The sequence below is a fragment of the Pangasianodon hypophthalmus genome, chromosome 4 (genome assembly GCF_027358585.1).
Source record: "Pangasianodon hypophthalmus isolate fPanHyp1 chromosome 4, fPanHyp1.pri, whole genome shotgun sequence".
NCBI classification, from domain to species: Eukaryota; Metazoa; Chordata; class Actinopteri; order Siluriformes; family Pangasiidae; genus Pangasianodon; species Pangasianodon hypophthalmus.
The window spans coordinates 10,923,655-10,947,290 of NC_069713.1; the positions used below are offsets into that span (position 1 = coordinate 10,923,655).

Below are 23,636 nucleotides of genomic sequence, written 5' to 3' on the forward strand. Positions count from 1 at the left end.
CAGAATCCATCCTGAGGAGTCAGTGGAATCTCCCCCTTTCTGTCAGTGCTCTCTCTTGCGACTCCGAGTTCCCACTCACTTTTCCTTCTGACCTGCACCTCATTATAAAATCTCCCTGAGAAGAAACTCTGCTTGATGACATGAGATGGATTTGCTGTATCAGGATCCAGAGTCACATCCACTGAGAGAAACACACAGTGTGTGATATGAGTATGCAGGTAAAAAAGATTAAATGATCATCCAGTGGATCATATTCATTATGATACATTAGAGGAGACATATTCAAAATTTCTCCCCATGAGGCTCACTTTCCATTTTTTTTTGAGAACAAACTTATTAATATTCAAACTACTGCATGGTATACCTCAGTGGTGGCTGGTGTTTTTTTTTTTTAAATATGGGAAGCACAGGTGTTTGTTACTGAAGTATATATCTGTGTTTTCTGTTTTATCTGCCTGATCTGTTTAATTCTCAGTCTCTCCTCATGAGCAAAAGCATCAAAAGACAAAGCTAGAAGTGTTTGCCAGCTAGGCTGCTAGCTCGATTTCACTGAAGATGGTAGTGACATCTAGACATTTGGATTTATATACAAAAACAGATGCACATAATAAAACAAACATAACTTTAAATTTACAATTTATTTACAATATTTACCAATTACAGTGAAAAAAATAACAAAATATAGTAGTTGTATAAAACTGTTATGGATTTGATTACTGACTACTGAAGAGCTCTGAGTGCTCTGGGAATCTGACTGGTGCTAATATGTCTAAGTTCGAGACGGCAGTCATGTTCGTTGCCATTTCAGTGACTGGTAGTTACGCGCGACGTTCCGCCCCTTTGAGAGCTCGCCAGATCATCATCTAGAGAAGCCGTGCTTGCAGCCATGACAAGCATGCAATGCATTGGCCAATAAACGTTGAGATAATTTTTTTCTATGCAAACCCACCCACCCACACTCCCATTCATCCCCAGAGAAGCTGCAAATCCAGGTGAGACTCAAAATAACATTAAATGCCTGTTGTCCAATTAGTGTTAATCTTTCCTCCCATTAAAACACAGTGTACTTGAATCTGCCACAGGACCCCACAGAGGCCAGACTTCTCTGGGTTTCTATTATCAATGTGTCGGAAAATCTCCAAAGTAGATTTTCAGGCAGGCTGCATTATCCCCCCCAAAAAGTTTTCATTAAATGAACTAACAGCACGATACTGCAATGAGATATTTGATACATTATATGGCCAAAGGTTTGTTAACACCTGACCATCACACCCATATGTGGTTCTTCCCCAAACTGTTGCTACAAAATCAGAAGCACACAATTGTATAGAATGTCTTTGTATGCTGTAGCATTACAGTTTCCCTTCACTGGAACTAATATGCCCAAACCTGTTCCAGGATGACAATGCCCCTGTGCACAAAGCAAGGTCCATGAAGACGTGCTGTGCCAAGGTTGGTGTGGAAGAACTCGAGTGGCCTGCACAGAACCCTGACCTATTTATGATTAATGAAGAAATGTGTCTTATGACTATCGTGTTATTTCTTTATCTGGAGTCTGCAGTGGCAGTGTGGGGGAATTATAGCGAGTTATAACGGAGCACACCTGATACCTGTTTGCAATTTTTATTCTTTCATTTTCATTTCAGTGGGGCAAACCTACTCCATAAAACCACAGCGGGACTGAAATATTGATGAAAGCAGAAGGAAAATGTCACTTTACTGCAGAGCTAGCTGGCTTTTCAAACAGAAAATAAAATAAAAGGTGTATTTCCGGGTGGTTAATCCTTGTTCTTGCACTAGTCAGTGTAATCTCCTCACCATGACTTTTCACAGCAGCCAGAAAACGGTCGCGTGCAGCAACATGAAACGTCAGAGCCGAAACGTGTCACTGACCAATCAGGTGGCGCTTCCTCATGAATATTAATGAGGCTCCCTCTGTCATCCTACATTTAAGCAATTTTCTCTCAGTTAGGATATGAACCATTTTTTACCTTTGTACCAAACAAAGTCTGAATTAAGCGCAGATAAAGGATTTTTTTCTTTTTTTTAAAGAACAGAATAACCCTGACATTTTTATTTCTAAATAAAAGCTGAATTTGATTGTATTTGTGTTTGATGGAGTTTGAAGGAGAAACAGTTTTGTTCGGTTGTATCTACACAGACATCAGCAGCTGAACTTAATCCATTTTATTGATCAGATTCAATTCTGCAGTAAAACTCAGTGTGAACTGTAAATGATCTTTATTAATATTTGATTTGTAATGACAAAGTTCCACAATCATAATGTGTAAAAAACAGACTGTAGGATTAAAATAAAAAAAACAAACCCCAGGTATTCAAATAAACTGTACAGCACTTTAAAAGGGAATATGTATTTCTAAAATTCACCAAAAAAGTAAAATATTTCTTTTTATTCTCACCATTTAATAGATGATTAAATCTGTGAGGTGAAAATTCATTCAGTGTTAAATACAGGAGAGATGATCAGTGGTGCTGAATTTTTACCTCCATCATTTAACCAAGGATTGAAGTATGGATAGAGTTTCTTCTTAGTGAAAGACTGAGCAGTGAAAGAGTAGATATGAGAGCTGGACTTCACATCATAAAAGGAGACCAGACCCTCCTCATAATCCACAAACACCCCCACCTTCTCCACCTTCTCTCTCAGTGTGAGGGGGACATCAGGATCAGCATTAGCACTATACTGATTCTCACCCCACAGTCTCACAGTCCAGAATCCAGTCTGAGGTTTCGGTGTAATCCACCTCTTCCTGTCAATGTTCTCTCTCACGACTCCTAATGTCCACTTAGTTTTCCCTCTGACCTGCACCTCATAATAAAATCTCCCTGAGGAGAAACTCTGCTTTCCCACAACACTATAATAAAAAGTAAACCTCTGTGGTGTATCAGGGAGATCCTTCCACTCGTCTCCACATGTCACTTGTTTTCCATCAGCAGACAGGATGAGATATGGATTTGCTGTATCAGGATCCAGAGTCACATCCACTGAGAGAAACACACAGTTTGTGATATGAGTACGCAGGTAAAAAAGATTAAATCATCATCCAGTGGATCATATTCATTAGGATTTATAAGAGGATTTGTAGAAGATTAAATAATGAAACATTTTTAAATGATCTCTTGTAAAAAGAGAAAACTTGTACAGTTTATGGTAGGAGTCTGTCAAAGATGAGAAATATAAAATGTTTTCCTTCTGAAACTTTACTTTAGTGATTTATTTGTGTTTGTAATTTTTGTTCTTCAGATTTTTATTCTCTTTGAAAGCCATAGTCAGGATGAAATGAGAGAGGCTGCAGCTGAGAGTTGGGGAAGAAGGTGTGATCATTCTTAAATCTGACGTTCAGAACTTCAGACACCTAAATTTGACAGCTGTAAACCAGTGTTGGGTGGTAATATACTACATATAGGTTTAATTCAAGATTGTTTTGACTAGCTTTTTTTTTGGTTCAAATGTGGTTTTTTTGATGGCTTAAAGTTCATTTTATAAAGCTTCTATTTGATAAATAAAACTGTTTTTAATGATTAGACAAATTTTGTAATCATTGTGTACGGTTAGCTACAGAAGCCCCCCTTACACCAAAGAAATATTTGACCACACCGCCCCCCTTGAATTTTTTTACAAATTGACCACTGCTGATAGTAACTGGGTGGTGCAGTTTTCCTCCTCAGCTTATCATTTCCAAAAAAAAGTCCCACCTTCTTTACGCCAATCTAATATTCATTCACGTGTGTAACAAACTCCAAGATGGGCAAGGAGGAGGCGGGAACTGAGTGAACTCCAACATAAAGATTTAATAATAAAGAGAACTCAAACATAACAGAAACCACAAATGTAGCACCAACATAAAACACGTGTGCATCTCTCTCTCTCCCTTCCAGCCACTCCTTTATTACTCTCTCCCACTGATTAGACAACTCAGTGCCAGGTGTGCATCCTCACAGCCTGGCCCCTCCGTCCTCCTACAGGTTTATATATTTTACATGCATTAACTGTAAACACACACAACATTATCATCCCGAAAGCATTCCAAAACAGCCCTGTACCCTGTTTTTACCATCAGGATGGTTTTAGTCTGGAGCCTTGCTTCCTACTGCGCAACCATGCCACACACACACAGAATACACTAAAACTAAAAATCGTTCTTACCTGCATACTGCTTCTTCTTTACTAACTCTGTGAAAACATGTAATTAAACAATAATTTATATCCAAATACAGTCAGATTAAACAAAACATAACAATACAATAACTATTATTTACATAATATACTGTATATACTATAGGCCAAAAGTACAAAATAAAAATTAAATCATTTTTTTTATTCTTCATAAAAAGGCCAATTGTTTTGTTTTTGCTATACAGTGAAGACTTTGGGTTTGATATCAGACCAGACCACCCAATTATTAGGTGAGCAAAAATATTGGAACTTGAAGATAGACTTAAAGGGAATTAAAGTAAATAACACCTAATAATTGGTTGCATATTCCTTGCTTGTAATAACTGCATCAAGCTGGTGACCAACTGACATAACCAAACTGTTGCATTCTTCTTTAGTGATGCTTTTTCAGGCTTGTACCACAGAATTCATTCTGCTGCTACCATCATGAGTTACATCATCAATAAAGATTAGTGAACCCACACCAGAAGCAGCCATGCAAGTCCAAGCCATGACACTACCTCCACCATGCTTGACCGATACGTATGTTTTGGATCACGAGCAGATCCTTCCTTTCTCCTTTTAAAAGATGTTCTAAATTGTTGTATTAGCTATACCCAATGCTTTTAGAATGGCTCTGATTTTCTCTCTTTTCTCAGCTTCAAAATGGCTTGCTTTTCTCCCATAGATATCTCTCTGGTCTTTATGTTGGTTTATCCTTTTTTAACAAGAAATGCAGTCTTCCCAGGCAAAACCCGTGACAAAAACCAAGAGCAGACATTCGAAGCTATTAACTGTTTAAACAATCAATCTAATAGGGCACAGATGGGCAACTAGATATGCCTGCCAGTCACATGTTCCAGTATGTTCGATCACTTGAAAATAGGTGGGTTCAAACAAAAGGTGTCTTTAAGTTGTTTAACACATCTAGATATAAATATCAGGAAATTAAAGCTGAAATTCTGATCTATCCTCTCAAAGTCATCTTTTGATCTCAAACCCAAATGTCTTCAGTGTATAGCAAAAAAAAATTGGCCTTGCAATCCAATACTTTTGGAGGGGACTGTATATATTCCACACACAGAAAGTCTTAAAATTTCAAGCTAAGGTGTAATTACCATATTCCACGCTCTGTCTCTGCAGTTCTGAAAAGAGAAAAATGTTAATATTAGAGTCTGTACTTAGATACTTGTAGGATATTGTTTAATACATTGTTATTTTCTATTCAAGTGTTGTGTGTAAAAACCACATACTTTTTTTAACTTTATGTAGAGCCCTGGACAAATGGTTGGATTTCTGAATTTGGCATTGTGTTGAACGGGTAGAGGAGGACAACGCAGGTGTGTGTGTGTGTTTTTTTTTTTTTACCGGTGGGGGGGGAGTCAGAGAAGTTTGGGGTGGAAAGAGCTACTTTTCACCGCGAAGAAAGCTCGCAGCCGTCACGTTCACGGACGTTTTGAGTGGCAGGCTCTGTGGAGAAAGTTTTCCGTGAGTTATTTCAGTGTGAACATATCACGCATGAGTTCACAGCTCGTCGCACGAGATGGCGCTGCGAGAGAGTTCTAAGGAGGCCGCACGCACCCCAGTCTCGCGTGAGTCAGCTGCGGAAGAAATCCAGCACGAGGATAGTCCACGTGAGAAAGTCTCTTACGGTTTAACGACTTTTCTTTCCCTCGTTGTTTTGTGATTAGATTAAGGGTGAAAACTTCATCCGGAAGAATATTCCCGTGTTTATTTTTCTCAAGTTCAGTGAAGCAGTTATAAGTCATATTATTCATTTGAAATTTGGAAGAATATATCTGTGTTTATTTTATTAATTAGTTGTAAAGTATCACGGTGGTGTGTGTAGTTTGGAGTTGTGTCACCTGCGTGATAACTGTCTTTTACGAGACTGAGAGATAGTGGAGTCAAGGTTGGGAGGTGGAAGACTATTTTTCACGGATTCATCTGACCTGGTCCAGGCGGGAGGCGTTACGGAGGCTGTGCTTTTCATCTCATCGTGCATTGAGGGTCAGCCATTATTATTCCGCAAGTGAAATCTAGTTTCTCCTGGATTCGTGAGTAAAGTTTTTCCCATCGAAAGAGCGCCAACTAGCGCGCCAACGGTGTACTTCAGATCCCAGCTGGGTAATATTGAGGTTGAATCTGAGTAAAACCAGAGTATTACATTGACATTGGGTTTATTTCTTTATTTTTCCCTTTCTTTTTGATTATGATGTTTATTGTGATTAATACTGTTGAGACTGTGTGAATTGAATTATTTGTTCACTCACTTGACAAACAAAAGAGAAACACAGAGAAAAGAAAAAGACATACCAGAAGAGTTCCTGAGAATAATAAATCCACATTTATTTATCACCTTTAACTTTGTGTGTTTTCCTGTGGAAATTCTAAAAGATTTGTATTCTCAAGTTAAAAGTAACATAGTTTTGTACTTAAATTTCCAGATAAGAAACATAAATCTGACACAACCAAGTGAAAATCTGAGACCTGGATTCTATACTGTAAATAATGTAATGAAAGAGAATGTGCCTTTACTGGGGTAGTGTTGGAAATAATATCCCCTAGACAGATTTTTATTGCGTGAGCCGCAAGATATTTACCTGGCAGGAGGGCTACATTTATATTTCTACTTTTCTACTCTCTGTTTTTGTCGAAAGTAGTAGTGTGGTGTTTAACACATTATATTTATTTGCATGAGGTCAGTAAAAGTATTATACAAATTAATTATTTACCCCTCCAACTGACATGTGATGTTATAGTATTGTTCGATGTTGTTAATACGAGGCCTAACGTTATTTCTTATATTTCTCATAGTGATTTGATTTGTTTCTCTGTTGAGTTTAGTAGTGATTTATTTGCAGCAGCATTGATTTGTGCTTTCACTACCATCACCCTGGAGTATTATATCTGCATTTTGTGTCCTCTAGTGGAACATCTGTCATTACAATGGCTGTAGATTTAGATCTTGGTTTTAGTTACAATGTGGTAAATTGATCTGTTCATTAGAATACTAATTAGCACTAGATAGCACTAATCTGTAACGACAGTAGTTCATAACAGTCATTTAGTTGTATTTACTTCCTTTCTGACCACAGGCACCTGATTTTGTCGCATAAAATGAACACACACTCACACATCTGGAAAATTTCAGTAAACAGTTATTATTGTCTGAATCCTGTTTCAAACCCTTTTTGTGTGAAACCTACATCACTACAGCAGCCTAAACAATCAGCCAAACCTCCCAGATACCTTTGTGATTACATTTATTCTGAGTGAAGACATTTCTGAAGACACCTCTCACTGTTTAAAACATTTTAATTATCTGTCTGTAGGTTGGAGTCTGTTGATTGTTCTTTCTTTAGTTTGCGCAATTAAATAATCAGTATGATCTTGAAGCACAAAAATTTCATTCTCACCTGTGTACTCCTTCTCTTTCTGCATCTCTGAGGATAAAACAGATAAATTTGTTTTAAATATTTTGTGTACATTCTATAGAAGCAAATGTAGAAAATGATTAAACACTGTAACAATGACAAGGTAAATGGACAACACAAATCAGATTTCAGTTATGAAATGTAATTTTCCACTAATGTATATATTTGGTTAATGATTAAGCATTATGATTATGTACACTGTAAAACAAGTTATCTTCTCAATTAAACTTAATTAGTCAAAAGATCAGAACTATTTCACTGGCTAAAACTGAGTGAACTTTAAACTGCTTGTTCAGTTGATTGATATAATCACATACTTCAAACTCAAAAAGCCTTTTATTTCTTGAATAAACTTAAATTACATATTGTTCTTTGATCAGCTTGAACTAGAAGAATATCAGTACAATTCATACACTGTATGCACACCAAACAGCAAAGGAAGGCAAGCAGTACAGACTACACAGATAGGGTAAACAACCCAGAATGCACTGCAATTAATAATTAAATGTCGGGAGCCAATCAGGTGCTTCCTCTGCTACAATATGTTGTAAAAACCATGCAACACAATTATACAGTTAAACAAGAAAAATGCTGCATTTCATAAAGAGCCTAAAATGGATGACAGAAATGACATTAACCTGTAAAAAAAACTGACTCAAAACACTACAAGTCAAATATGGTGACTGACTACTTCTAAAAAACATTTGTAAGTCCATAAGAGATTGTCTGGTTATCAGAGTGTACTAATAAAATGTTCTTGTTAGCTAAGCAAAAATAGCAGCTAACTAGTTCAATTAGCTCACTAGTACCTGTCTGGATTTACTCTAGGGTAGGTCTTGTTACCCTTAAATTGAAAAGACTAGAATTATCAACTAAATTCTATAATCTATATATGTTTAAAAAATACACACATCACCTACTTGCATTCAAGGAGTGTCTTTTGGTGTTGTCTAGCTAGGTCTAATTAGCTGGTGTTAGAAAAGATATACTGAAAACCAGCTATATTTCTACATGGTTTCTTTTTTCAAAAATGAATGATAAAAATCATATTAGACATTTAACTATACAGATTAATTTACTGGTTAAGGCTGGCAGATTCTGTAGGCTATGGTTGTGTCTCTTCTCATGCAAACCATGAGGCAAAAATCATGCACACAACACTCTATCCTCACAACAGACTAATCTGTCAGACCAAATTTTAGCACAAACATACTTTTTAGGAAAAAAATTAACCTGAGGTTATTTGTTTGTTTATAGAAGTTGGGGAGAACCACACAATTGTTATTTAGGCCCTGATAAATAAAACAAAGAATTGAAGGAGGGTTTACTTTCTTTTTCACATGATTATACATGCACATCCACAATTCCTTGGCTAAAGTGTAACTTAAAACGGTGCATCACATAAGTCAAAGTGGTAAATCCAGCATTATTAATTAATAAGTACAATGCTAAGTTGTAGTCAGATAATTTTCAACAATATATTAATTTTACCATGGTCAGGTGGTGGCAGAGCGGTGGCAGAAACAGTAGGACTGTGTTCTGAATAAAGTGCAGATGTGTGCAGTTGTTTGTGTAATATATGCTGTGCAATATCAGGCTGAGGTAGTGAGTGTTGTGTAAACAAATCCAAGCTCTAGTCCTATGTGTTGCCCTGGGTGAGGACCCGAATGGCCTGTGGGAAAAGCTCCTCCTCATTCTCTCTGTGTTGGCCTTCAGGGAGCGGAAGCACTTCCCTGACCGCAACAGAGAGAACAATACACTGTTCGGATGGCCGAGGTCCTTCAATGTTAGTTATAATATCCGTACAGCAAGCTAGCTTAGACATCGAAATGAGCAACATACCAGAAAAAGTACAAAGACTTCTCTGCTGAGGATTTGTTAGTACAGTTAGAACTTCAGGTCACTGTTGGAAAGCGCGTGCGTTCATGAAGTTCAACTGTCATGTCTTAAATCATCACCCCATGAACCTTTTCTTGATCACCAAATAACTCAAGGGCTAATGTTATAAGGGAGATATTAAGGTCAACTGAACTGCTAAAAATGACAGAAGACTATTCCTGAAAATAATTTGTGGAGATGTAATTTAAAAATATAGCTGCAAGCAGCGATAATGGGCCCAAGCACTACGGTGCCATAGCCACCCGATGGGTGTGTGAAAACAACGCACAGTGAAACAAGCGCTGTAGAGTAACTTGTTTTGCGCTGATGTGTTAGGTTAAGCCCAGGTCTAAGGCTTTACAACAGCTTCCATGTCCAAACATACAGCTAATATTTGGTGAGATAATGCACGAAGAAGATAAGAGATATATGTTGTTATCCTTATTAGCCATTAATTAATTGTAGTGAAATAATGTGTAGTGGGCACATGCAGTTAATATATGCACCGAGTTTGGTGACTGTAGGTGAAACTGACCCCACCACTTTAGTCAAAAGGGGGTGCTACAGAGCCCCCTCACCACACCCATGACTTAGCTTTTGCCTATGCCTAACGGCCAACAACTCTGACGTGTGCCGATTTTCCTGAAATTTTAAGCACGCTAAGAGCCTCAAAAACACCCGTTATCATGGCAGTACTATTTAAGGTATCAAGAACACTTTTGCAATTTTACATCAGCTGTGTCTTGACATTACCAAGTTTGAAGTGATTTGGGTAAATATAAGAAGACTATTTAAAAGCCTGTTTTAAGTCACACAGTTCCCGCTGCCAGTTGGTGGCACTATGACCGTGACTCACAATAGTCACATCAGTGTGCTCAGCCCCCAGTTCCAAACATACAGCTCAAGTTTCATCTAAATCACTCAATGCATGCAGAAGATATGAGACACTTCCTGTTTCCTTTTTCACCATAAATTTATTGCCTTGCCATGGCGAAACCACTCGCGATATCAAAAATCCCTTCGCAATGTAGCATCCTCAGTGTCTTGGCATAATGTTGACCAAGTGTGGTGACAATCACATGAATCCCCTAGGAGGAGTATTTAAAAGTTCAGAGCCTGCAATTTTCAAAACATCCACATTAAATTCAAAATGACCTACTTCCTGTTGGGTGGAGCTAATGACTGTCAGTTTGAAAGTTGTCCAGCTTGATGAGAACAATATATGTACTGAGATTGGTGACTGACCCCATTGCCTGGGCCTAATGGCCAATGACTCTGACGTGTTTGCCAAATTTCATGAGTTTTTGAGCATGTTAAGTGCCTCAAAAGCCCCTGAAACCTTGAAAAGATAAAAAAATAATGCTCAGGAAAACAATAGGGCCCTGCGCACTTTCAGTGCTTGAGCCTTAATGAAAGGCTGCCATCTGTCCCATTTGCAACCATGGGAATAGGTACTGCAGCTAGCCACTAGAGGGCCTCAGAGACATTTTGGCTTCACTTCTGAATCCCTGCTACGATGTCCAGTCATGCAGGTATACAATCACTGATGCACACTAACAATGAATAGATGAATACACTTAAAAAATTTGATTTCCTAGTTAGTACATAAATACTGTATACAGAGACTAAACAGAGTTATGTAATAAGTGGGGTATTTTTTGTAAGTTGTGATTCTCCTTACAAACACCCACCCACCCACGCACACACACACACACACACACACACACACACACACACACACACCCAGACCAAAGCCATCTGATCTGTTCATAGGGCTGTTTGTCATCCTTTCCCAAGTTCATCACTAAGAACTGATAGCCTATCTAACACCTTGCAGTAACACAGGTCCTACTGTAAAATGTAAGGTATCATTCCCATTTGATAAACTGGTCACTGAATGTAAAATGTAACTTGGTTCTAACCCCCAAGTAGGAGAGAGGATCTTGGGGAGAGACTTTGCCAACTGGTCTCAGGAGCGAATCTTAAATCTGATTTCTCTGATGTAATTCCATTTGAATCCTATGCTGTATCTAACATACATGCATACATTCCATTGATTTTCTACAATTTATTTACTGCTTTTTTGTTTATTTTTTCTTTTTTTTTGGATAATAAACTGTTGTAACTGACTTATTTTTAAAGTACTCAGTATCTCTTCTTGAAAGTAGTATGATGCATGTGAGTATATTAAAGTAATGGTCCATTACTTTAATATACTCACATGCATCATACTTGTTTCCAGTGCTACTACGCTACTGTTACACCAGCCACATATTACCTCACCTGTCATAGCCATTAAACAGACAGAGATAAAGGTGCAGCTCATTCACTAACAGATTTCCTATAACCACAGTCACTCCTGAAGTCTCAGCATTAAAAGCAGCAGTATAACATGCAGTGCTGACAGACAGAAGCACATGCTCTCTACTCACAGTTTTTCAGATATTGGAAAACATATTTATTAAGTTCAGGTGTAATTACCGGCTCCCAGCCTCTGTATCTGCCTCTCTGAAAACAGACAAGATTAAAATGTTAATATTAGAGAAAATACAGTACTGATGTTTAGAACACAGAGCCAATCACACTTTGTCATACTAGTCATGTAGTTTATAAACATGTATAGTTGAAGAGTAGACAGCAGAAATGTGGTGTGGTCCATAATATTACTATACAGAATAATGTAATCCACGAACCCCTTACTGAGTCCTCTATTTTTGCATGCCACATGTAATAGTTTCAGTTATCCAGTAACAACTGGCCCTGTACAAACACTCTCATAAAAGTGTTATAAATTATAGTCTTATGAAGCACTTCTACAACTTCTCCAAGTGTCAAGAATTTGCAGGTAGTTAAAGAAATGCAGTATCTCAATCAGTCAGCTGATAATAATAATTAATTAATTGTTCTGTCTTTCATGTCAGACAAATTTGCATAAAAACCTCCAATATCATTCTAGACATTTTGACATGAGCTTTTCATAAATTTTCCAGCATTGCTTTATCACATATTTATGTCATGCTGTGAATGAATGTGTTATAAAGGCACTATGCAGGTAGAATTCAAATAGTGTTACATTATTTTTTTTTTACTAAATCCTTATTTATGTCATAAGTACTTTAAGTTTTTTTATAATGTTAAATGAGCTATAAATCTTAATGCAAATTCATTCCTGTTTCCTGTAATATTGTTCTGATATGCCAAATCTTTATTTAATGGAATTAAAGAATTCCTTTCATGTTAGTTTTTTGAGTGGTTTTGATTTGTTTCTCTGTTGTGTTTGGTTGAGTTTAGTGATTTATTTGTAGCAGCATTTGTTTGTGCATACACTACTATCACACTGGAGTATTATATCTGCATTTTGTGTCCTCTAAAATTTTTAAAACTCAGGTGTAATTACCATATTCCCTGCTCTGTCTCTGCAGCTCTGAAAAGAGAAAAAGTTAATATTAGAGTCTGTACTTACATACTTGTAGGATATTGTTTAATACATAGTTTATTTTCTATTCAAGAGTTGTGTGTGTGTAAAAACCATATACTTTTTTAACTTAACTTTATATTTCTACTTTTCTACTCTATTTTTTGTTGACAGTAGATGTGTGGTGTTTAACACACTATGTTTACCTTCATGAGGTCAGTAAAAATACAAATATACAAATTAATTAGCCCTTCAGCTGACATGTGACGTTACTGTATTGTTCGATGTTGTTAATATGAGGCCTAACGTATTTCCTCGAGAGGATTTGATTTGTTTCTCTCTTCAGTTTAGTAGTTTTTTTTGTAGTAGCATTTATTTCTACCATCACACTGGAGTATTATGTCAGCATTTTTTGTCCTCTAGTGGATCATCTGGCATTACAATGGCTGTAGTACAATAATCTGGTTGCACACCCCTAAACTAACACTTTTGATTTTATTACAGGTCTGGGCTCTGGCTAGGCCATTCAGAAACAGTGATCTTCTTTTGGTTAAGCCATTCCTTTGTTGATTTGGATGAATGCTTTGGGTCATTGTCATGCTGAAAGGTGAAATTCCTTTTCATCTTCATCTTACTAGCAGACATCTGAAGGTTTTGCACTAAAATTGACTGGTATTTGTAGCTATTGATGATTCCCTCCACCTTGATAAAAGCCCTAGTTCTGGCTCAAGAAAAGCAGCCCTAAAGCATGATGCTGCCACCACCATGCTGCACTGTGGGTATGGTGTTCTATTGGTGATGTGCTTTTTTGCACTAAACATACCTTTTGGTATTATGGAATTATTATAGTTTCTAATAACACATTTTGCCATATGGTTTGGGGTAATTTATTTGAGCTTGGATGTTTTTTGTGAGAAAGGGCTTCCATCTAGCCTCCCTACCCCATAGCACAGGTATGTGAAGAATATGAGAGATTCTTTTCACATGTAATCAGTACTTGTCAGATATTCCTGTAGCTCCTTTAATGTTGCTGTATGTCTCTTGGCAACCTCCCTGGTAAGCATTTGTCTTTTCCTTTTATAACTTTTGGAGGGACATCCTGTTGTTGGTGATCACCAAGATCACTGTGGTCGCTGTGGTGCTCCATTTTCCCCACTTGTTGATGATGGCCTTCATGGTGTTCCATGGTACATCTAATGTTTTGCAAATTTTTTTATACCCCTCCCCTCTCCTCTCTCCCCTCTTCCAACAAGTGAGATACCATGTATGCTTTGTAAGCTCTTTGGGGACCATGGCTTCGGCAGTCTGATGAAACCAAGAAAATGAAGAAAATCCAACATAAACAGCTGGTCTTTATTTGGGGCTAATCAGAATAATTTCATTGATGACAGCTGTATGATAATTACTTTTGGACATGAGATTGAATGTGATTGGTTCATTCTGAACACAGCCACATCCCCAATTATAAAAGGGTGTGCACACTTATGCAACCAGGTTATTGTAACTTTTTTATTTTTCCCAATTTTTCTCCTAATTTATTTCTCATATATTTTTCCCTAAAATGTGTTTGATTATTTTTCCCTTAATTTTTTGTATTTTGTAATTTCACCCTGAAGGTGGAAAAAGTTCTGACATGATTTATCTTGGTTTCATTTTTTACATCACAAAAACCTGCCATTTTAACAGGGGTGTGTAGACTTTTTATATCCATTGTATATATTCGGTCATATACTGTTATAAATTTGGTTAATGATTAAGCATTACGATTACGTACACTGTAAAAAAAAATTATCTTCTCATTTAAACTTGCTTAGCCAAAACATCAGAACTATTTTACTGGCATAGTTATGAAATATGGAGTGCACAGATGTAGCTCCAATTGAGTGAGCTTTAAATTGCTCATTCAGTTGATTCATATAATTCATTTCTGTTTCCTGTAATATTGTTCTGATATGCCAAATCTTTATTTAATGAAATTAATGAATTCCGTTCACTTTTTCAAAAAGATCTTGTGTTAATGAAATTGAATGGATGAACACACAGTGCTGAGATGGGAGTTTGAGACAGGATTGAATTAAATCATCCTCTCCAGAGAGAGCATGGCCAACTGGGCTCCTGATTAAAGATGGCTATGGTGTATAATCTGCAGTATAATTTAAGCCTTTGGTGTTATTAAAGAAAGTGATTTAAATTTTACCTTTCTTGTGACAAATAATTGCAGTTATTGCAGCTATCAATCCAACAGCAATAAGACATGCTGAAACTGAAATGCCAACAATCCACTTCCAAGCATCGAAGACTTTACCTAAAATTAAACCACATTTAACACATTACAGATATTTTAAGAAACTGAATATTTTAAGAAACTGAAAAGAATTAATTTATAGGTACAGACCATATTCTTACACAGACCACCTTTGTGGTATTGCCAATAAATAAAATAAAAATAATGCATAAGTTCTGATGCATAAATAGTGCCCATCATGGTCATGTATCAATATTAATTACCTTAATCTGTAATGATTACAGTAGAATGTAACAGTCTAAATGTAAGTGTAAAAGTTTTTATAATCTTAGATACTTACTATTAATGATAACTTCTGCCTCCATCATGTGATGAATTTGTTGAAATCTGCAGTAAAACGTATTGGAGTTGCTATAATCATAAACAGTGATGCGGCGTTTCACACTGAAGCCCTCAGTGTCTCTGTGTATCTGTGTAGCTTCAGCAGGCAGAGTGGCTCCTTCTCTGTCCAGCCACAGAACATCAGGTTCAGGGTTCCAACCTCTGGACTCACACACTAGATTAATCCCTCCTGAGTTATCATAACTCTCCATCATGATCACTGGGTGGCTTCCCTGAGCTATAATCAATAAACAAACAACAAAAAACATTGCAATGTAAGTTTTTAAACAAACAAAAAAACATAAGTAATGTATCTTTCCCAACAGAGTTTCTAATTAGTGTAACACTAAATACTAAAAACAAGACAAGGCAAAATTAGTTTTTGTGAAATTGCAGTTTGCTGAAAGAAGCATCTGAGACAGGTAATTTTCCTACACCTATTCTAATAAATCTCTTTTGATTGACACAGATAAGTTTCTACAGAGTCTTTTTTAATACTGATCAAAGTCCTTTACTATTTTGTTAAAAATCATTATAGTAGTAACAGTAACAATATTTATTTTATATTACATTATAAATCTACTTATATTGTAATTAACTATGACATTTATGTTAGGCAAGTTCTTTTTTAGGCAAACAAACAAATAATTATTAACATTTATTGCCGATTTTTCTAGCTGTTCCTTGTGAAAAATCAATGTGCATGAAAGTGCACCTGAAAAATCTGCAGGAATTGCGTGATGCAATCATGTCAACATGGACCACAATCTCAAAGGAATGTTTCCAACATATTGTGGAATCCATGCCACAAAGAATTGAGACTGTTTTGAGAGCAAAGGTAGTTAGGCCCGATCCAGTATTAGTATAGCGTTCCTAATAAAGTGCTCAGTGAGTGCAAGTCTGAGTGACTCCTGTGCAGGGGATCATTTAGTCAGAAATTGAACTCCCACTCTAAAGCCTGTTCAAACACTATAGATTTAAAGTGGATTATGTATGCACAACCCATTAATAATGTTATGTAGCATAACATTTGTTGTATAAACCTTCAATACAGAAATGGATCTTACCTTCGACAATGACGTTCACAATGATGTCATCAGACCAGGATTTGTCCTCAACAAGACACTTATATTCTCCTCCATCAGAGACTCGGAGAGCTGAGAGTTTGAGTGAAGCGTTGCCTTTCTGTAGCTCCTCTTTAAACAGTGATGTTCTTCTTCTGTAGGACTGAGCCTGATATTCATTTCTGTCTTCATGATCCTTATAGAGATGCACTAATGAGTCCTTTACATCTAGTCTGAACCACTCCACTGTCATGTCCACAGCGCTGGTGTTGGGTTTGATAAAACAGGGCAGAACCAGATCTTCACCAGCTACAGCAACAAGAGGAGCTTCTGGACCAACCACCTGTAAATGCTCTGTATTGTGGAAAAAATATCAACAAATACTGTTTATCACTATAGTTTGTATATGCAAAAGGACCAACTTTATTTAATTGTACACCTTATTTTTGAACATGGAAGCGAGGTCGTACTTGATTTCGACATTCCCTTAGTTTCCTGCCATAACTAACTGTAGCTACATTGATCAAGACAATAACAATTAGGGCTGTCAGAACAAATTTCTATAATATTTATGTATTTAAAATAAAAAAATCGTTTAAGGGCACATGTACTACTTTATCAAAACTTCATCAAAACCATTTGGCCAAAAGACCCCTGTTAGGAAAGGAATACAGGTCATTTATGGTAAACATTAAAGCTGAATACAGGTAAGTAGTTTCCAACAGACACTTATCAGAGTCACACTGTTCTGGTGACTGAATGATGTTCTATTGGATATATAGCCTATTAAATAGTGTGAACAACCTCATTCAATAAACATACAAAGTGAATAGATGGAGGTGGCTTTTTTATGTAAATATGTAAAATAGAGATATAAATTGACCAAAATTACTGTGGTTAAATACATAATTTGTATCTGAAACACTAAATTTTGAAATAAAATTATCATTTTGACTCCTCATGATTGTGTTGCATAGTGTCACTCTACCACTATATACACTAACCTTTTACTTTAATAGTAACACCTGTACACCTGCTCATTTATGCAGTTATCCAAACAGTCAATCATGCGGCAGCAGCACAATGCATAAAATCATAAAATCATGCCGATACAAGTCAAGAGCTTCAGTTAATGTTCACATCAAATATCAGAATGGGGGAAAGGTGTGATCTCTGTGACTTTAACAGTGGCATGGTTGTTTTTGTCAGATGGGGTGGATTGAGTATTTCAGAAACTACTGATCTCCTGGGATTTTCACACACAACAGTCTCTAGAGTTTACAAAGAATGGTGCAAAGAAACAAAACAAAACAAAAAAAAAATTGAGTGAGCAACAGTCAATTTCTGGGTGGAAATGCCTCGTTGATAAGAGAATTTAGAGGAAAATGGCCAGATTGATTTGTGCTGCCAGGAAGGACATAGTAACTCAAATAATCACTCTTTACAACTGTGGTGAGCAGAAAAGCATCTCAGCATGCACAAAACATCAAATCTTAAGGTGGATGAGCTACAACAGCAGAAGACCACATTGAGTTCCACTCCTGTCAGCCAAGAACAGGAATCTGAGGCTATCATGGGCACAGACTCACTCAAACTGGACAGCTGAAGATTGGGGGGAAAAAAATGACCTGTTTCCGGTGAGTCTGTGCCCATGATAGCCTCAAATTCCTGTTCTTGGCTGACAGGAGTGGAAGCTGATTCTCTTCTGATCTCTCTCATAAACAAGGTGTTTCAACATGCAGACCCTCTGTATACAGGATGTTTTTGTTCTGTGTAAACTCTAGAGACTGTTGTGTATGAAAATCCCAGGAGATCAGCAGTTTCTGAAATACTCAATCCAGCCCTTCTGGCACCAACAAACATGCCACTGTTAAAGTCACAGAGATCACAATTTTCCCCCATTCTGATGTATGATGTGAACAGTAACTGAGGCTCTTGACCTGTATCTGCATGATTTTATGCATTGTGCTGCTGCTACATGATTGGCTGATTGGATAACTACATAAACGAGCAGGTGTACAGGTGTTCCTATTAAAGTGGACGGTGAGTGTATGCATCCAATTAATCACTCTTTAAAGGAACAAATATTACACTGAAATTGTAAAGTAATTGTATAGACCTAGTAATGTAGGTAGCCATGGCAACAGTTAGCTAATGGCAAAAAAAAAAAAATACATAGGGAAAAACACACACACACGTACACGCTCACACAGCCTAGTTAACTGCAGAGATGGAAACAGGGATGGGTTTCCCAAAATGTTCGTAACCCTAAGAAGATTTAAGAAGATCAATGTGTTTATATTAGCCTCTTTCATCTATATTACTCTAACTTATTTTATTCACATTAAAAACAACTCACATAAACACAGTAAGATCAATATAGTTTTTCCCATTAAGATAAAACCAGAAAAAATGTCATCTGACTGTTAAAACTTAGGAAACGTTCTCAGCGTATGAGTCCTGCCTCTTTTTCGATTGATCCACTAGGTAGTTACATCTTGCATCCCTCAGAAACGTTTCCATTTTGTTGTAAATCATTTCTGTTGTGTTTTCAGTTCATGGCAGTGTTTCTGATCTCGCGCGTGCTTTCTCAGTTTACAGTGTGTTTCTACATGCAGTCTCTGTGGTCTCAAACAGTTATGCAGTACGCGGAAGAATTTGCAGCTGCTGTTTTTGAACCCTCATGAGTGTGTTGCCAGTTTAATGCATTCTTTTTCTGATTTTGTGTGTGCTTTCGGTGTTTGCATCATGTTGACTCCTGTTGGCCACCACAGTTTTCACAAAGAAGAATTTCTTAAGAATTGGGGATTGATTGTGCAATTCCACACGTCCTTATTGTGCCCAGGTTTGCAGAATGGCACTAGGTTCATCCTTTTATTCTTTTTTTTAATTATTAATATAGAATTCACTGTATATAGCTACCACACACACACATACACACACAGAGAGAGAGAGAGAGAGAGAGAGAGAGAGAGAGAGAGTTTTCATACCTGATTGAGATTCCATAAAGCTGAAGAGAATCAGGAGAGTCACACACAAAAACATAATTCCTGAAAGACAGTTTATCATGATTGCTTCAGTCTGTTTCACAAGATAAATAACACAATTTAATACATCAGTTATATCAAAAACTCAAAATACTCGCTTATTTGCAAGGTTTATATTTTTCTTAGCATAAGAAGACACTAAAAGATAAAGCATCTTTGGTGAACTTTCATTTGTGTAACCTGTTCTTTAAACACACCTTTTTTCTACAGAAGCATTCCAAGACATAAGGTAGTCTCTTTAAAGTAACTAACTTTGCTGCACATTACAATGGTCTAAATTTAAAGATTTTTTATTTCTTACTTGTACAAATAAGTACAAAAAACATAGAACATGATAAAAAATTGTTTAAGGGTTTTATGTGGCTGAGAAGACCTGTTTGGAAAACCTTGTTACTCTCCGGAGTGATTGTTTATGTTTACAGAAATCAAAGGGCACCCAGTGCAGCCAGATAATTAAAAAAAAACAAAAAACAAACATGCTGTCCTGCAATAAAACTTAACAACCAGTAACAGGGACACAGGAAGACATTACATTGGGGTTTCTGGTATTTTAATACAGCAGTGATGTCACATCCGAATTATAGTCAAATAATTTTTTTAACAGAGATTGTGTGTTGATTACAGTATTTATACCGCAGCACAGTTGCATTCTTGAATGAGAAGGCGTTGATGAATTGTCTATAGCAGCACAGGTCTGATTATTTATGTCTGTAACATAAATGATAGGTTTATTAATGTGTGCATTTTAATGTTATCATTTCTGTAAGAGTTTATTCACAAGGACTTGTACTGGTCAATGGTTAAGGCTCTGGGTTACTGATCAGAAGGTTGGGGGTTCAAGCACCACTAAGCTGCCACTGTTGGGCCCTTTAGCAAGGCCCTTAACTCTCTCTGCTCCAGGGGCACTGAATCATAGCTGACCCTGCACTCTGACCCCAGCTTACTAACAGGCTGGGATATGGGAAAATAGAATTTCACTGTGTGGTAATGTATGTGACAAATAAAGGCTTCTTCTTGGTATGATGAGGTTTTCTCTCTCAAATTAGTAAAAAAAAAAAAAAAATGCAGCTTGTCATATTACAGTGAAGCCATAAAGACTAAACTCCTCTTTGCTGAAAACTTGAGTCTAGCGGATATTCAGTAAGATTGAAAATCAGTTATATAATCTGGCAAATGGCTGTGGTAAGAGAGGAATAGTGTGCTAGAGTCTGTGCAGTAGATCTGGCTGAACGAGCATTGGATCCTGCTCTCACCCGCCCAAACACTGCGCGCGCGTCCACCATCAGTTACCCAAAGTGCAGCTTAAAACAGTGCATCGGCTAAATCAAAGGCCAAAGCCGTCAATCACCTCGTCAACCACACCCTTTTATTTCTCACCGAATAACTCCTATAAAACACATTTGTCATTATGCTGGGGGAGATATATAATCCAATATATACTCCGCGTATTATTCCTAATTTTCATATTCAATTAAGAAGCAAATATCGGAAAACCGAAAAAAAAGGCTTGTTATTTTATTATTCATTTACAAATCCAAAATTACAAGTCGTTTTCCGTTTTCTTTCGATCTTAATGTTAAAAATAAGAATTTAGAAAATGGGTCAAATGTCGGGTTTCATTTTAACATTTTATTTTTCCGGTTTGCTATGACCCGGAAGTTGTTTCTTCACGTGTTGCGCGGGATAACGGTCTTCTCTGCTGAAGGGCTTGGAGAGTTTCGTGCTATTTAAGGGAGTTAGACGTGTAACCCTCAGAGAGGACTGCAGAAAAATGACTGCGGTTAAACTAGCTGCTCTTCCTGAAAGCACGATTAATCTAGCCTCACGTAAATTTTAGGGGCGCGGCTTTTACGTACTTAGCGGTAATAGCGCCGAAAGCGGAAAGCTCCAACAAAACCAGCGCAACTTAACTTTTATACAAAATGAAATTTAAATAAATAACAAAACCATCTCACAACAGTTCACAGTATTTATGAGTATACAGAATAAACGTTTTTATATTTACACTTTTACTTTTAAATAATGGGCAAAATCTATCGAAGTTTATAGAGACGCTATAAATCATTAAAGCAAATAAAAATAAAACATTATTATTATTATTATTATTATTATTATTATTATTATTATTATTATTATTATTATTGTTGTTATAAATCTAACCATGAATAAATTTTAAAAGTGTAGATGGATCATTTCACAGAGGAAGTCTCTGACACCAAATTATTAATATTTTACTTACTGCAGAAATAAAATGGACATTATATAATTCTGCCAGGAGGCACTTTTTAATCCAGTATAAAATGCACATTTCAAATTAGTAGATGATGAAACCCACTGATATCAGTTCACATTGAGCTCCTCTATGCTCACAATAAAGATTATTTAATTCTACTGTAGATTTTTTAAGTAATTGCTCTTCAAACTCACAAGATCTGCCAATATAACTGATTCATTATAAAAGGGACATTTCAAATTGGTAGATGATCAAACCCACTCACATCAGTTCAAACTGAGCTACTCTTTTTCTTTTTTTCTTTAGTGCACACACACACACACACACACACACACACACACACACAAGAACACACAGAAATATGTAAATGCCTATTATTTTAAAAAGTTTACAACATTAACATGAACACTAACCAAAAGGATAATATAAGAACAAGTAGAAAAGTTTGTTTCTTTACTGCAAACACCGTTAGTTACGTAAATAATTAAGCAAATTTAAAAAAAGAAATATATAATGAAATAAATAAACAAACAAATAAATAAATAAATAGCTTCTTGGTTCAATTATATTGACAGATCTTGTGAGTTTGAAGAGCAATTACTTAAAAATTCTACAGTAAATTCTACAGTAGAATTGATTAATCTTTATTCTGAGCACAGAGGAGCTCACTGTGAACTTTGATCATATACCAATTTGAAATGTCCATTTTATACTGGATTGAAAAGTGCCTCCTGGCACAGTTACACTGACAGATCCACTGACTTTGAGAAGCAAATACTTTAAAATTCTACAGTAAAATTATTTCATTATTATTGTGAGCATAGAGTAGGTGACTGTGAACTAATTTCAGTGGGTTTGATCATCACTACCAATGTGAAATGTCCATTTTATAATGAATCAAAATAGCCCCTCGGCCCAGTTATATGAACAGATCTACTATATTATACAGATCCACATTATATTAACGCTCGCTTTCCGCTTTCGGTGTTATTACCGCTAAGTGTCTAAAAGCCGCGCCCCTGAATTGCACGAGCGGCTAGATTAACCGTTGTTTCAGGAAGAGCTGCTGGCTTAACCGCAGTCCAGTGCTGAGGCTTCTGAGGCCTGATAGACTTTTGGGTAAATAAATGCTGCCCAACTCCACATGAGGCACATTTTGGCTTCTTAAAGACACATTTATAAGGAAACGCTGTTATAATCAGCTGGTATATCAGTGTCAGTATTTCAGCAGTGTGTTAGAGACCCTGTCTCTGTCTGACATTGTTAACGTGTGTAGTTTATCCTGATAAATCACACACTGACAAAACCTCTGAACTATAAAACGTTCACTCTGAGCTATAAAACATTCACTGAAGTACATACCTTTATTTTACTTGCCTCTTTTCAGGAAGTGAGAATGGTCTGCATTTATATTCCTTTCACAGTCAGTGTATATCCTGCAGTTACATATAAGTTCAGTATTTATTATAAAAAGAAGGGATTCTGCTCCCTGGGAACTAACTGCTTTCACTTTAGTCACTTCCTTGTTCACTTCTAGTGAACTGAGTTAAGGATTATGGGTGGATCAAAAATGATTACAGTGCAGTTTGTGTGGAATAGTTCCTTCAAACACTTAAACACACTGTGTAGACAGATGACAGCCTGCCACACATTTAAATTCCGCCCCAGCTCAAATCACAGCTGTGGTATTTAATTGAGAGATTTAATGGCTTGTTTTTATAGTGATACTGGAATCCAATATACTAATTTGAACAGGTTT

General features: G+C 36.6%; 1 protein-coding gene across 2 annotated transcripts; it reads right to left on the reverse strand.

The window, feature by feature from the left end:
• Window positions 1–2,224: 2,224 nt before the first annotated feature.
• LOC113538503 (butyrophilin subfamily 1 member A1-like) lies at window positions 2,225–23,378 on the reverse strand. 2 transcript variants are annotated; one of them, XM_034303249.2, is made up of 11 exons: window positions 23,240–23,378; window positions 19,588–19,647; window positions 16,601–16,951; window positions 15,493–15,771; window positions 15,105–15,212; window positions 12,890–12,916; window positions 11,974–12,000; window positions 7,597–7,623; window positions 5,296–5,322; window positions 4,169–4,195; window positions 2,225–3,006 (listed from the first exon to the last, which is right to left on the reverse strand). In XM_034303249.2, exons 2-11 carry the CDS (start codon window positions 19,640–19,642, stop codon window positions 2,456–2,458), a joined length of 1,479 nt encoding a protein of 492 aa, XP_034159140.2. In that variant the 5' UTR covers window positions 19,643–19,647; window positions 23,240–23,378; the 3' UTR covers window positions 2,225–2,455. The 2 variants fall into 2 exon arrangements, with proteins under 2 accessions (XP_034159140.2, XP_053089224.1); XM_053233249.1 differs by lacking the exon at window positions 23,240–23,378 and having other exon boundaries at window positions 19,588–19,666.
• Between the last annotated feature and the right edge of the window lie 258 nt (window positions 23,379–23,636).

What these genes read in the sequence shown, in the direction of transcription:
- LOC113538503 (XM_053233249.1), bottom strand. Translation starts at nt 19,666, where the DNA reads ATGATAAACTGTCTTTCAGGAATTATGTTTTTGTGTGTGACTCTCCTG. An exon ending in CTTTATGGAATCTCAATCAG is followed by an intron (nt 16,952 to 19,587) that starts GTATGAAAACTC and finishes TCCACAATACAG; the next exon opens with AGCATTTACAGGTGGTTGGT. An exon ending in GAGACAGAGCGTGGAATATG is followed by an intron (nt 4,196 to 5,295) that starts GTAATTACACCT and finishes ATGTTTTCACAG; the next exon opens with AGTTAGTAAAGAAGAAGCAG.